This window comes from Pelophylax lessonae (genome assembly GCF_965119305.1).
Source record: "Pelophylax lessonae genome assembly, chromosome: 10".
In the NCBI taxonomy this organism is placed as follows: domain Eukaryota; kingdom Metazoa; phylum Chordata; class Amphibia; order Anura; family Ranidae; genus Pelophylax; species Pelophylax lessonae.
Window position 1 is genome coordinate 7586388 of NC_138777.1, and position 15583 is coordinate 7601970.

Below are 15583 nucleotides of genomic sequence, written 5' to 3' on the forward strand. Positions count from 1 at the left end.
CGTTCAGATAATACACTGGCTGCAGGGCACGCCAGCACCTCCAAGGCGTAAAGGGCAAGCTCAGGCCATGTGCCCAATTTGGAGACCCAGAAGTTGAAGGGGGCAGACCCGTCATTCACTACATGTAGGCGTGTGCACACATACTGCTCCACCATGTTGGTAAAATGCTGCCTCCTGCTAAGACGTTCCATCTGAGCTGCTGGTGCTGCTGTTTGTTGTGGCGTGCTGACAAAGCTTTTCCACATTTCGGCCATGCTAACCCTGCCTTCTGAGGTGCTGGCGGTGCCCTGGTTGCGTTGGCGACCTCCTCCCCCTCCTCCTCTGCCTTGTGCTTCCACTGTGGCCCCGCTGTCAGATGGGAATGCCAGCAGCATGGCGTCTACCAGCGTGCGCTTGTACTCGCGCATCTTGCGATCGCGCTCCAGTGAGTGAATTAAGGACGGTACGTTGTCCTTGTAACGGGGATCCAGCAGCGTGGCCACCCAGTAATCAGCACAAGTTAGAATGTGGGCAACTCGGCGGTCGTTGTGGAGACACTGCAGCATGTAATCGCTCATGTGTGCCAGGCTGCCCAGAGGCGACGAAAGGCTGTCCTCTGTGGGAGGTGTATCGTCCGTGTCCTCTGTATCCCCCCAGCCACGCACCAGTGATGGCCATGAGCTGGCCTGGGTGCCACCCTGCTGTGAACATGGTTCCATCTCCTCCTCCAGCTCCTCCTCCTCCTCATCCTCCTCATCCTCCAGAACTGTGCCCCTGCTGGACAATTGTGTCCCTGGCGTTTGTGTGTGCAGGAACCCACCCTCGGAGCCCCTTGCGAATGACTGCCCTGAAAGCCTTTGAAATGTTACCTCTTCATCCTCCTCCTCCTCCTCCTCATCCTGTGCCACATCCTCTTCCATCATCGCCCAAATTGTTTTTTCAAGGAGGCATAGAAGTGGGATAGTTAAGCTGAGAATGGCGTCATTGCCACTGGCCATGTTGGTGGAGTACCCAAAACAGCGCAACAAGGCACAATATATGCAAATGTCAAATATGCAAACTATGCCGCAATTTAATGTTTTTTACACCAAAAGGGTGTGTATTGAATAGCGGAATAGGATAAAAAACTGTGTATCTCACACGTACAAACACAGACTAGGCCCGATTAAATTTTTTCCTACCCTAAAGGGAGGATGAGGAAGAGGAGTATGGAACATGCAGCACCCTCAAATCTTCAGAAGTATGAGATGAACCCCAAAAACTTGGAAAGGTGGATCTCTCTCACACGTACCAACACAGACTATCCCCCAATTTAACTGATCCCCAAAGGTTTTTGATTAAATAGCGGAATAGAAAATATGATCCAAAAAAAGTGTATGTATATCACACGTACACAACCACACTAGGCCCCAATTACTATTGTTTGTACCCCTAAAAGGCTAGATGAGGAGTAGGGGGGGTATGGAACAGGCAGCACCCTCAAACCTTCAGAAGTATGAGATGAACCCCAACAACTTGGAAAGGTGGATCTCTCTCACACGTACCAACACAGACTATCCCCCAATTTAACTGATCCCCAAAGGTTTTTGATTAAATAGCGGAATAGAAAATATGATCCAAAAAAAGTGTATGTATATCACACGTACACAACCACACTGGGCCCCAATTACTATTGTTTGTACCCCTAAAAGGCTAGATGAGGAGTAGGGGGAGTATGGAACAGGCAGCACCCTCAAACCTTCAGAAGTATGAGATGAACCCCAACAACTTGGAAAGGTGGATCTCTCTCACACGTACCAACACAGACTATCCCCCAATTTAACTGATCCCCAAAGGTTTTTGATTAAATAGCGGAATAGAAAATATGATCCAAAAAAAGTGTATGTATATCACACGTACACAACCACACTAGGCCCCAATTACTATTGTTTGTACCCCTAAAAGGCTAGATGAGGAGTAGGGGGGGTATGGAACAGGCAGCACCCTTAAACCTTCAGAAGTATGAGATGAACCCCAACAACTTGGAAAGGTGGATCTCTCTCACACGTACCAACACAGACTATCCCCCAATTTAACTGATCCCCAAAGGTTTTTGATTAAATAGCGGAATAGAAAATATGATCCAAAAAAAGTGTATGTATATCACACGTACACAACCACACTAGGCCCCAATTACTATTGTTTGTACCCCTAAAAGGCTAGATGAGGAGTAGGGGGGGTATGGAACAGGCAGCACCCTCAAACCTTCAGAAGTATGAGATGAACCCCAACAACTTGGAAAGGTGGATCTCTCTCACACGTACCAACACAGACTATCCCCCAATTTAACTGATCCCCAAAGGTTTTTGATTAAATAGCGGAATAGAAAATATGATCCAAAAAAAGTGTATGTATATCACACGTACACAACCACACTGGGCCCCAATTACTATTGTTTGTACCCCTAAAAGGCTAGATGAGGAGTAGGGGGAGTATGGAACAGGCAGCACCCTCAAACCTTCAGAAGTATGAGATGAACCCCAACAACTTGGAAAGGTGGATCTCTCTCACACGTACCAACACAGACTATCCCCCAATTTAACTGATCCCCAAAGGTTTTTGATTAAATAGCGGAATAGAAAATATGATCCAAAAAAAGTGTATGTATATCACACGTACACAACCACACTAGGCCCCAATTACTATTGTTTGTACCCCTAAAAGGCTAGATGAGGAGTAGGGGGGGTATGGAACAGGCAGCACCCTCAAACCTTCAGAAGTATGAGATGAACCCCAACAACTTGGAAAGGTGGATCTCTCTCACACGTACCAACACAGACTATCCCCCAATTTAACTGATCCCCAAAGGTTTTTGATTAAATAGCGGAATAGAAAATATGATCCAAAAAAAGTGTATGTATATCACACGTACACAACCACACTAGGCCCCAATTACTATTGTTTGTACCCCTAAAAGGCTAGATGAGGAGTAGGGGGAGTATGGAACAGGCAGCACCCTCAAACCTTCAGAAGTATGAGATGAACCCCAACAACTTGGAAAGGTGGATCTCTCTCACACGTACCAACACAGACTATCCCCCAATTTAACTGATCCCCAAAGGTTTTTGATTAAATAGCGGAATAGAAAATATGATCCAAAAAAAGTGTATGTATATCACACGTACACAACCACACTAGGCCCCAATTACTATTGTTTGTACCCCTAAAAGGCTAGATGAGGAGTAGGGGGGGTATGGAACAGGCAGCACCCTCAAACCTTCAGAAGTATGAGATGAACCCCAACAACTTGGAAAGGTGGATCTCTCTCACACGTACCAACACAGACTATCCCCCAATTTAACTGATCCCCAAAGGTTTTTGATTAAATAGCGGAATAGAAAATATGATCCAAAAAAAGTGTATGTATATCACACGTACACAACCACACTAGGCCCCAATTACTATTGTTTGTACCCCTAAAAGGCTAGATGAGGAGTAGGGGGGGTATGGAACAGGCAGCACCCTCAAACCTTCAGAAGTATGAGATGAACCCCAACAACTTGGAAAGGTGGATCTCTCTCACACGTACCAACACAGACTATCCCCCAATTTAACTGATCCCCAAAGGTTTTTGATTAAATAGCGGAATAGAAAATATGATCCAAAAAAAGTGTATGTATATCACACGTACACAACCACACTAGGCCCCAATTACTATTGTTTGTACCCCTAAAAGGCTAGATGAGGAGTAGGGGGAGTATGGAACAGGCAGCACCCTCAAACCTTCAGAAGTATGAGATGAACCCCAACAACTTGGAAAGGTGGATCTCTCTCACACGTACCAACACAGACTATCCCCCAATTTAACTGATCCCCAAAGGTTTTTGATTAAATAGCGGAATAGAAAATATGATCCAAAAAAAGTGTATGTATATCACACGTACACAACCACACTAGGCCCCAATTACTATTGTTTGTACCCCTAAAAGGCTAGATGAGGAGTAGGGGGGGTATGGAACAGGCAGCACCCTCAAACCTTCAGAAGTATGAGATGTACCCCAACAACTTGGAAAGGTGGATCTCTCTCACACGTACCAACACAGACTATCCCCCAATTTAACTGATCCCCAAAGGTTTTTGATTAAATAGCGGAATAGAAAATATGATCCAAAAAAAGTGTATGTATATCACACGTACACAACCACACTAGGCCCCAATTACTATTGTTTGTACCCCTAAAAGGCTAGGAGTAGGGGGAGTATGGAACAGGCAGCACCCTCAAACCTTCAGAAGTATGAGATGAACCCCAACAACTTGGAAAGGTGGATCTCTCTCACACGTACCAACACAGACTATCCCCCAATTTAACTGATCCCCAAAGGTTTTTGATTAAATAGCGGAATAGAAAATATGATCCAAAAAAAGTGTATGTATATCACACGTACACAACCACACTAGGCCCCAATTACTATTGTTTGTACCCCTAAAAGGCTAGATGAGGAGTAGGGGGGGTATGGAACAGGCAGCACCCTCAAATCTTCAGAAGTATGAGATGAACCCCAAAAACTTGGAAAGGTGGATCTCTCTCACACGTACCAACACAGACTATCCCCCAATTTAACTGATCCCCAAAGGTTTTTGATTAAATAGCGGAATAGAAAATATGATCCAAAAAAAGTGTATGTATATCACACGTACACAACCACACTAGGCCCCAATTACTATTGTTTGTACCCCTAAAAGGCTAGATGAGGAGTAGGGGGGGTATGGAACAGGCAGCACCCTCAAACCTTCAGAAGTATGAGATGAACCCCAACAACTTGGAAAGGTGGATCTCTCTCACACGTACCAACACAGACTATCCCCCAATTTAACTGATCCCCAAAGGTTTTTGATTAAATAGCGGAATAGAAAATATGATCCAAAAAAAGTGTATGTATATCACACGTACACAACCACACTAGGCCCCAATTACTATTGTTTGTACCCCTAAAAGGCTAGATGAGGAGTAGGGGGGGTATGGAACAGGCAGCACCCTCAAACCTTCAGAAGTATGAGATGAACCCCAACAACTTGGAAAGGTGGATCTCTCTCACACGTACCAACACAGACTATCCCCCAATTTAACTGATCCCCAAAGGTTTTTGATTAAATAGCGGAATAGAAAATATGATCCAAAAAAAGTGTATGTATATCACACGTACACAACCACACTAGGCCCCAATTACTATTGTTTGTACCCCTAAAAGGCTAGATGAGGAGTAGGGGGGGTATGGAACAGGCAGCACCCTCAAATCTTCAGAAGTATGAGATGAACCCCAAAAACTTGGAAAGGTGGATCTCTCTCACACGTACCAACACAGACTATCCCCCAATTTAACTGATCCCCAAAGGTTTTTGATTAAATAGCGGAATAGAAAATATGATCCAAAAAAAGTGTATGTATATCACACGTACACAACCACACTAGGCCCCAATTACTATTGTTTGTACCCCTAAAAGGCTAGATGAGGAGTAGGGGGGGTATGGAACAGGCAGCACCCTCAAACCTTCAGAAGTATGAGATGAACCCCAACAACTTGGAAAGGTGGATCTCTCTCACACGTACCAACACAGACTATCCCCCAATTTAACTGATCCCCAAAGGTTTTTGATTAAATAGCGGAATAGAAAATATGATCCAAAAAAAGTGTATGTATATCACACGTACACAACCACACTGGGCCCCAATTACTATTGTTTGTACCCCTAAAAGGCTAGATGAGGAGTAGGGGGGGTATGGAACAGGCAGCACCCTCAAACCTTCAGAAGTATGAGATGAACCCCAACAACTTGGAAAGGTGGATCTCTCTCACACGTACCAACACAGACTATCCCCCAATTTAACTGATCCCCAAAGGTTTTTGATTAAATAGCGGAATAGAAAATATGATCCAAAAAAAGTGTATGTATATCACACGTACACAACCACACTAGGCCCCAATTACTATTGTTTGTACCCCTAAAAGGCTAGATGAGGAGTAGGGGGGGTATGGAACAGGCAGCACCCTCAAACCTTCAGAAGTATGAGATGAACCCCAACAACTTGGAAAGGTGGATCTCTCTCACACGTACCAACACAGACTATCCCCCAATTTAACTGATCCCCAAAGGTTTTTGATTAAATAGCGGAATAGAAAATATGATCCAAAAAAAGTGTATGTATATCACACGTACACAACCACACTAGGCCCCAATTACTATTGTTTGTACCCCTAAAAGGCTAGGAGTAGGGGGAGTATGGAACAGGCAGCACCCTCAAACCTTCAGAAGTATGAGATGAACCCCAACAACTTGGAAAGGTGGATCTCTCTCACACGTACCAACACAGACTATCCCCCAATTTAACTGATCCCCAAAGGTTTTTGATTAAATAGCGGAATAGAAAATATGATCCAAAAAAAGTGTATGTATATCACACGTACACAACCACACTAGGCCCCAATTACTATTGTTTGTACCCCTAAAAGGCTAGATGAGGAGTAGGGGGGGTATGGAACAGGCAGCACCCTCAAATCTTCAGAAGTATGAGATGAACCCCAAAAACTTGGAAAGGTGGATCTCTCTCACACGTACCAACACAGACTATCCCCCAATTTAACTGATCCCCAAAGGTTTTTGATTAAATAGCGGAATAGAAAATATGATCCAAAAAAAGTGTATGTATATCACACGTACACAACCACACTAGGCCCCAATTACTATTGTTTGTACCCCTAAAAGGCTAGATGAGGAGTAGGGGGGGTATGGAACAGGCAGCACCCTCAAACCTTCAGAAGTATGAGATGAACCCCAACAACTTGGAAAGGTGGATCTCTCTCACACGTACCAACACAGACTATCCCCCAATTTAACTGATCCCCAAAGGTTTTTGATTAAATAGCGGAATAGAAAATATGATCCAAAAAAAGTGTATGTATATCACACGTACACAACCACACTGGGCCCCAATTACTATTGTTTGTACCCCTAAAAGGCTAGATGAGGAGTAGGGGGAGTATGGAACAGGCAGCACCCTCAAACCTTCAGAAGTATGAGATGAACCCCAACAACTTGGAAAGGTGGATCTCTCTCACACGTACCAACACAGACTATCCCCCAATTTAACTGATCCCCAAAGGTTTTTGATTAAATAGCGGAATAGAAAATATGATCCAAAAAAAGTGTATGTATATCACACGTACACAACCACACTGGGCCCCAATTACTATTGTTTGTACCCCTAAAAGGCTAGATGAGGAGTAGGGGGAGTATGGAACAGGCAGCACCCTCAAACCTTCAGAAGTATGAGATGAACCCCAACAACTTGGAAAGGTGGATCTCTCTCACACGTACCAACACAGACTATCCCCCAATTTAACTGATCCCCAAAGGTTTTTGATTAAATAGCGGAATAGAAAATATGATCCAAAAAAAGTGTATGTATATCACACGTACACAACCACACTAGGCCCCAATTACTATTGTTTGTACCCCTAAAAGGCTAGATGAGGAGTAGGGGGAGTATGGAACAGGCAGCACCCTCAAATCTTCAGAAGTATGAGATTGTGTTCACTGTACCCCACAAAGATTGAGTTCACTGCACCCCACAATGATTGTGTTCACTGCACCCCACAAAGATTGTGTTCACTGCACCTCACAAAGATTGTGTTCACTGTACCCCCCAAAGATTGTGTTCACTGCACCCCACAAAGATTCTGTTCACTGTACCCCACAAAGATTGTGTTCACTGCACCCTAAAAGGATGTTGTTCACTGCACCCCACAAAGATTGTGTTCACTGCACCCTAAAAGGATGTTGTTCACTGCACCCCAAAAAGATTGTGTTCACTGTACCCCCCCAAAGATTGTGTTCACTGCACCCCACAAAGATTGTGTTCACTGCACCCCAAAAAGATTGTGTTCACTGTACCCCCCAAAGATTGTGTTCACTGCACCCCAAAAAGATTGTGTTCACTGTACCCCCCAAAGATTGTGTTCACTGCACCCCACAAAGATTCTGTTCACTGTACCCCACAAAGATTGTGTTCACTGCACCCCAAAAAGATTGTGTTCACTGTACCCCCCCAAAGATTGTGTTCACTGCACCCCACAAAGATTCTGTTCACTGCACCCCACAAAGGATTTTGTTCACTGCACCCCAAAAAGATTGTGTTCACTGCACCCCAAAAAGGATTTTGATCACTGCACCCCAAAAAGGATGTTGTTCACTGCACCCCAAAAATGATTTTGTTCACTCCACCCCAAAAAGATTGTGTTCACTGCACCCCACAAAGATTGTGTTCACTGCACCCCAAAAAGATTGTGTTCACTGTACCCCCCAAAGATTGTGTTCACTGCACCCCACAAAGATTCTGTTCACTGTACCCCACAAAGATTGTGTTCACTGCACCCCAAAAAGATTGTGTTCACTGCACCCCAAAAAGGATGTTGTTCACTGCACCCCAAAAAGGATGTTGTTCACTCCACCCCAAAAAGATTGTGTTCACTGCACCCCACAAAGATTGTGTTCACTGCACCCCAAAAAGATTGTGTTCACTGCACCCCAAAAATGATTTTGTTCACTGCACCCCAAAAAGGATTTTGTTCACTGCACCCCAAAAAGGATGTTGTTCACTCCACCCCAAAAAGATTGTGTTCACTGCACCCCAAAAAGATTGTGTTCACTGCACCCCACAAAGGATTTTGTTCACTGCACCCCAAAAAGATTGTGTTCACTGCACCCCAAAAAGGATGTTGTTCACTGCACCCCAAAAAGGATTTTGTTCACTGCACCCCAAAAAGATTGTGTTCACTGCACCCCACAAAGGATTTTGTTCACTGCACCCCACAAAGATTGTGTTCACTGCACACCAAAAAGGATTGTGTTCACTGCACCCCAAAAAGATTTTGTTCACTGCACCCCAAAAAGATTGTGTTCACTGCAGCCCAAAAAGATTGTGTTCACTGCAGCCCATAAAGATTGTGTTCACTGCAGCCCAAAAAGATTGTGTTCACTGCAGCCCAAAAAGATTGTGTTCACTGCAGCTCACACACAGAAAAATGGATGTGGATCACTGACACCTGCCTATCTCCAATCCCACACCACACAGCAATATCGATTGTAGTTTGTAGAACACAGTTTCCCTAAAATTCAGCAGACTCTGTCCCTAACAGGATTGAGAAGAGATCGTAGATCAGGATTGAGTGCAGATTCACCCCACCCCCCACACAGCAATATCGATTGTAGTTTGTAGAAGACACTGACCCTATAATTCAGCAGACTCTATCCCTAAAATGCCTACAACTCGCCCTGCCTAAACACTCCGACCTGTCCCTCAATTCTATCCGGACACAAATGGTTTTTTCCTGCCTATCTTTCCCTAATCAGCAGCCAGCACATTGATGTGTGCTCTGTCCCTTAGCTAAGCAGCAGAATGACGCTGCTGCGGCGGCTGCTTTGAACTTATAAAGACTTGGTCACATGCTTCAGACGGCCAATCACAGCTACTAAGACATTTGCAGGCATGGCTGGGATGGCTTAAGGCACACCAGTTAAACGATTGTTGATTGGCTGTTGAAAGCCCGCCATGAAAAGAGCGCCAAAGCATGCAAAACCCGGAAATAAAACGACCGAACACGGATTTTTACCCGAACATACAGTAAAGTGTCCGTGTCCGTGTTCGGGTAAAAAAAATCCAATTATTCGGTACGAACACGAATAATACAGTCCGTGTTCGCTCAACACTATATACAAAGGACACAGGGAAAGAAACAAATACATTTACCACTTCCTGTAGATGCGACCTGAGCTCTCCCCACAACCAGGGAACTGGCATGCATGCTGGGCAACAGGGCCTCCCGCTAGTAGCCAGGACAAATGGCCAAGGGTGCAGCCCACCTCTCTTTCAGGTTTTACAGCTTCTTCCTTGCACCGAAAATACTGCCCGTGTCCACCCGCTCAATAGCTGGGATTGCTGGACTGCCATCACTCTGCAACACCGTCACATCCTCACGCTGACACGCCAGACAGGAAATTGTCCCATAGGGAAAAGCATGTAAACTTGTAGGAGCAGGACAAAAAAGGAACATGGCTCCTGTCTTGGAGCAAAGATTTATGGGAGTGGGGTCCTATAGGGTAGGAGAGGAGGCGGAGCTACCCATATGCATGCTTCCATGGAGTCTGTCAGGAAAGAGATTTTATCTGAGAAAGTAGGATAGAGATGAGATTACATCACTTGCAAAGTGTCAATCATACATGAGCAAACGTGGTTTTAAAAAAAACAATATAAAACATATACTGTATAACATATAATGTTGCTTTCTGTTAGGTTCCAAAATCCACTATCGATGAGAAAACTTGGTTTTGTAGGTATATTTAGTGAACCTCCATACATAATACAACATGTTGCTTTCTGTTAGGTTCCAAAAGCTCAGTGCTCAGAAAGTTGTTCCCCAGGATACCGGAAAGTTCCCGGCATTTCTATATATCCTTGTTGTCATAGCTGTGTCCTGTGTTCATATGGAGAAATATCAAATATTACAGGTAATGGCTAAGAAATTTTACTGGGGGTTAAGGTTTTTTTTTTTTTTTTTTTTTTATGTATTGTCTTTAAAGAAAATTAAGAAGGCCAAATTGTAACCTAGAAATTAGTGATTTAGCTGATTAGCTATTTTGATGCATATTATTATTTTATTACATCCATATACAGTTGGGCAAAAAAGTATTTAGTCAGCCACAAATTGTGCAAGTTCTCCCACTTTAAAAGATGAGAGAGAGGCCTGGAATTTTCATCATAGGTACACTTCAACTATGAGAGACAAAATGAGAAAAACAAATCCAGAAAATCACATTGTCTGATTTTTAAAGAATTTATTTGTAAATTATGGTGGAAAAATAAATGTTTGGTCAATAAGAAAAGTTCATCTCAATACTTTGTTATATACCCTTTGTTGGCAAAGACAGAGGTCAAACGTTTTCTGTAAGTCTTTACGAGGTTTTCACACACTGTTACTGGTATTGTGGCCCATTCCTCAATGCAGATCTCCTCTAGAGCATTGATGTTTTGGGGCTGTCGCTGGGAAACACGGACTTTCAACTCCCTCCAAAGGTTTTCTATGGGGTTGAGATCTGGAGACTGGCTAGGCCACTCCAGGACCTTGAAATGCTTCTTACAAAGCCGCTCCTTCGTTGTCTGGGCGGTGTGTATGGCATCATTGTCATGCTGAAAGACCCAGCCACATTTCATCTTCAATGCCCTTGCTGATGGAAGGAGGTTTTCACTCAAAATCTCACGATACATGGCCCCATTCATTCTTTCCTATGCACAGATCAGTCGTCCTGGTCCCTTTGCAGAAAAACAGTCCCAAAGCATGACGTCTCCACCCTCCATGCTTCACAGTAGGTATGGTGTTCTTTGGATGCAATTCAGCATTCTTTTGAGTTTTTACCAAAAAGTTCTACTTTGGTTTCATCTGACCATATGACATTCCCCCAATCCTCTTCTGGATCATCCATATGCTCTCTAGCAAACTTCAGACGGGCCCGGACATGTACTGGCTTAAGCAGGGGGACACGTCTGGCACTGCAGGATTTGAGTCCCTGGTGGCGTAGTGTGTTACTGATGGTAGCCTTTGTTACTTTGGTCCTAGCTCTCTGCAGGTCATTCACTAGGTTCCCCATGTGTGGTTCTGGGATATTTGCTCACCGTTCTTGTGATCATTTTGACCCCCACATGTTGAGATCTTGCGTGGAGCCACAGATCAAGGGAGATTATCAGTGGTCATGTATGTCTTCCATTTTCTAATAATTGCTCCTACAGTTGATTTATTCACACATAGCTACGTGCCTATTGCAGATTCAGTCTTCCCAGCCTGGTGCAGGTCTACAATTTTGTTTCTGGTGTCCTTCGACAGCTCTTTGGTCTTGGCCATAGTGAGTTTGGAGTGTGACTGTTTGAGGTTGTGGACAGGTGTCTTTTATACTGATAACAAGTTCAAACAGGTGCAATTGTTACAGGTAACGAGTGGAGGACAGAGGAGCCTCTTAAAGAAGTTACAGGCCTGTGAGAGCCAGAAATCTAGCTTGTTTGTAGGTGACCAAATACTTATTTTACCAAGGAATTTACCAATTCATTAGAAATCCTACAATGTGATTTCCTTGATTCTTTTCCCCCATTCTGTCTCTCATAGTTGAAGTGTACCTATGATGAAAATTACAGGCCTCTCATCTTTTTAAGTGGGAGAACTTGCACAATTGGTGGCTGACTAAATACTTTTTTGCCCAACTGTACATAAACCAAACAAGATATCCTGTAAGTGATCCCAGTGTTCATTGATTTTATTTTGTTTTCCAGACAGTAAAAACTGCATGAAATGCCCCGATCATGAATGGCCAAACAAGAACAAAACTCGCTGTATTCCCAAGGAAGTAGAATTTCTCTCCTTCGCTGATGACACTCTCTCTCTAGTTTTTATAGTCTTCTCACTGTTGTGTTTTGGGAAGACTCTTCTAGTACTCATCATTTTTATTTTACACCAGGACACACAAGTTGTGAAAGCCAATAACAAGAGCCTCAGCTTTGTGATTCTGGTTTCCATCATGTTGGGTTTCCTCTGCGTGTTCCTCTTTTTGGGTCGTCCTGTGGATGTAACCTGTTTGCTACGCCAAATTTCTTTTGGAATTTTCTTTACAATAGCCGTATCTTCTGTATTGGCCAAGACTATTATGGTTTGCATTGCCTTCAAAGCCACCAAACCCAACAGTGTGTGGAAGAAATGGATTGGAGTAAAACTGCCCATCTGTATAGTCTTAGCTTGTTCCAATGTTCAGGTTATAATCTGTGTTAGTTGGTTGGCCATCTCTCCTCCCTTCCAGGAATTGGACACACACTCATACCAGGAAAAGATCATCATCCAGTGTAATGAAGGGTCAGTTATCGGGTTCTACTCTGTCCTGGGTTATATGGGGATCCTGGCTGCTGTTAGTTTTACTATAGCTTTTTTTGTCAGGACATTACCGGACAGTTTTAATGAAGCCAAATACATCACCTTCAGCATGCTGGTGTTCTGCAGTGTCTGGATTGCCATGATCCCGGCCTATCTGAGCACCAAAGGGAAATACACGGTGGCTGTGGAGATATTTGCCATACTGATTTCCAATAATGGTCTCTTGTATTGTTTATTTTTTACAAAATGCTTTATAATTCTCTGTAGGCCAGAGCTGAATACAAAAGTATATCTGCACAGTCAAAGAAATATATAAACTTTCTTTTATTAAAGACATCAAAAAATGTTTTTGGATCAAAACTTTTTTTTTACAAGGATTGTAAATGACAATATGGTGTACAGATCAATCAGAACATAATTAATGCACATACTAATACATATACAGGTATAGTCAGAAAAATAAAGGCAGTTACCTGGTATATAGCCCATATATAATGTTTTTTTCTTTTTGAAAAAACAGAAAGCAAAAGTAAAAAGAAGGAAAAAAGAAAAACTAATCAAACCACCCAAGCTTATTATTGGAATTCTGCTCAAAATGTCAACTTAGCTAAACTGATATATAGAACATAAGAAAAGTCCCAAGCCCAGGCAAACATCACTAAAGCTTTTGGTGGGTTTAAAATCATAACAATCTACCCATCACTAGCTGTGGACTGGCAAGGCTAGGGTTATCTAGCCAGCTTTGTAGACAAGGTTGGATTTTTTGACCGCATTACGATGGTGATAGGCCAATAGAGTTAAAATAGGCAACTCACTGGGCCATAGTAGGCATAGTAGATGCCAGCCAAAATTGGGCAATCAACTTCCTAGCCAGGTATAATAATCTGGTTACCATGATGTAAATACCTTTTGGATATACTTCAGCATCGATTGCACCCAACAGACACACCAGCGGGTGAGAGGTATAGGTGTTTGGGCTAGATCAGAAATAGTCTGCGCAACCTCTGCTCAATATCGTGTAAGTTTTGGGCAACGCCATATCATGTGTATAAAGTCCCCTCTATAGACTGTACATTTTGGGCATAAAGGAGAGTTCCTTCAGCCCCAAATCAAATAGATTAATAGGTGCACAATAAGTTCTGTAGAGGATAAATAGTTGTGAAAGTTTATGGGAAGCTGATACCGAGCCAACTGGAAGAGACTCCAGGGCCATGTCCCATTGATCCCCATCTATATCTCCAACATCAGCAGTCCAATGGGTTTTACATTTAAGTAAGGCAGGATTCTGAATGGATGATAACAAGGCTGAGTATGCGCGCAATATCAACCTCTTGCGATCAGACGCTTGCAAAATCTCCTGTAGCAAGGAGAAGCTAGACACAGTCAAATTTAGCATTTGTTTTTGGGACTGTATCGTATGCCTGAGTTGGAGATATCGATAGAATTGTTTGTGTTTTAATCACATAATGGATTACACGCCTTGAGAGTGCCACTAGAGTTGAAAAAAACAGATCCCCTGCTGCCTCCATAAGGAAAATCCCTGTAGCTTACATAATTCAGGATAATTAGGATTATTCAGCAATGGAGTAAACTCCTTAGGTCCGGTAATGGACAGTGCCTCCCTAGTTGCTTGCCAAACCTTCCTAAGAAAATTTGCTGTTGGAGAAGAAGAGGGGACACCCGGAAGACCCATCTACAGGTGAGAGCCAATCATAAGCGTAGGATTAGGTAAAGATACTAGTTGGGCAATAGGGTCATTAGTATCCCCAATCTCCCAACCCATAAACTGCTGTAATTGGGATGCCAAAAAATACATTTTGGAGTGTGGAACTGCCAGGCTCCCAAACCCCCCCCCCCCCCGACCTTTGCCATATTGTCAGGTATTCAAGCTAATACGGCCTGCCTCTTCTTCCAAATGAGATCACGAAATTGAGAATCAATTCATATAAACCATTTATTAGAAATCCACATAGGTGAATTATAGAAGATATATAAGAGCTGTGGGGTCCAGATCATCTTTAGTAGATTTACTCTCCCCACTACTGACAATGGTAGCTTGCACCAACCTTAAAACAAAATGAGGTTGAAGGATTGTAAGAGGTGCATGAAAGTCAGCCAGCCCCCAGTCTGATGTACTCACCCTCCAGTCTGTCACCAACCAAATAAAACCTGTCTCTTGGTACAAAGAACAGGGGTTTAGTTGACACACATTTGCAAACGCATGTGAAAGCTGCAGAGCCACTTCACGGCACCCTGTTATATCTGCAGTCCTACACTCTTAATTTAGTGTCCTCACACTGGAGGCACATGGCCGCTAATGGATGGATGGGGGAACAGGTGAGAGGGAGACAGCCCAACCTCCCCGAACCCACCCTCATCCACGACTGGCTGTTGTCTCAAAGACTCAAATAATTAGGTTATAGCCATGGTGCAAACTGGAAGAGACCAGCTGAAAAGCATTACGCCTCCATCCCCTTGGTGGATGCAGTATATAGATAGGAAGGGATTTTATGTATGGGGCACGGCCTGTAAAGCTCACTGCCTTTGAAATCCCTAATTTCCTCTTTGGGACTTTATGTGAGACAAGCAGGTCATGCTATTGGTCTCCATCCCTGTATACGGAAAACACTAAGGTCAAATCAAAACTGCATCCACCAAAA

General features: G+C 43.4%; 1 protein-coding gene across 1 annotated transcript in view; it reads left to right on the forward strand.

The window, feature by feature from the left end:
* Nucleotides 1-13239, forward strand: part of LOC309565495 (vomeronasal type-2 receptor 26-like) — a gene marked incomplete at both ends in the record, with an annotated part of 36580 nt that extends 23341 nt beyond the window's left edge. The window contains 2 exons of the mRNA XM_082270465.1: nt 10398-10521; nt 12332-13239. Coding sequence (XP_082126591.1) covers nt 10398-10521; nt 12332-13239 — 1032 coding nt within the window. The remainder of the gene's footprint in view (nt 1-10397; nt 10522-12331) is intronic.
* Between the last annotated feature and the right edge of the window lie 2344 nt (nt 13240-15583).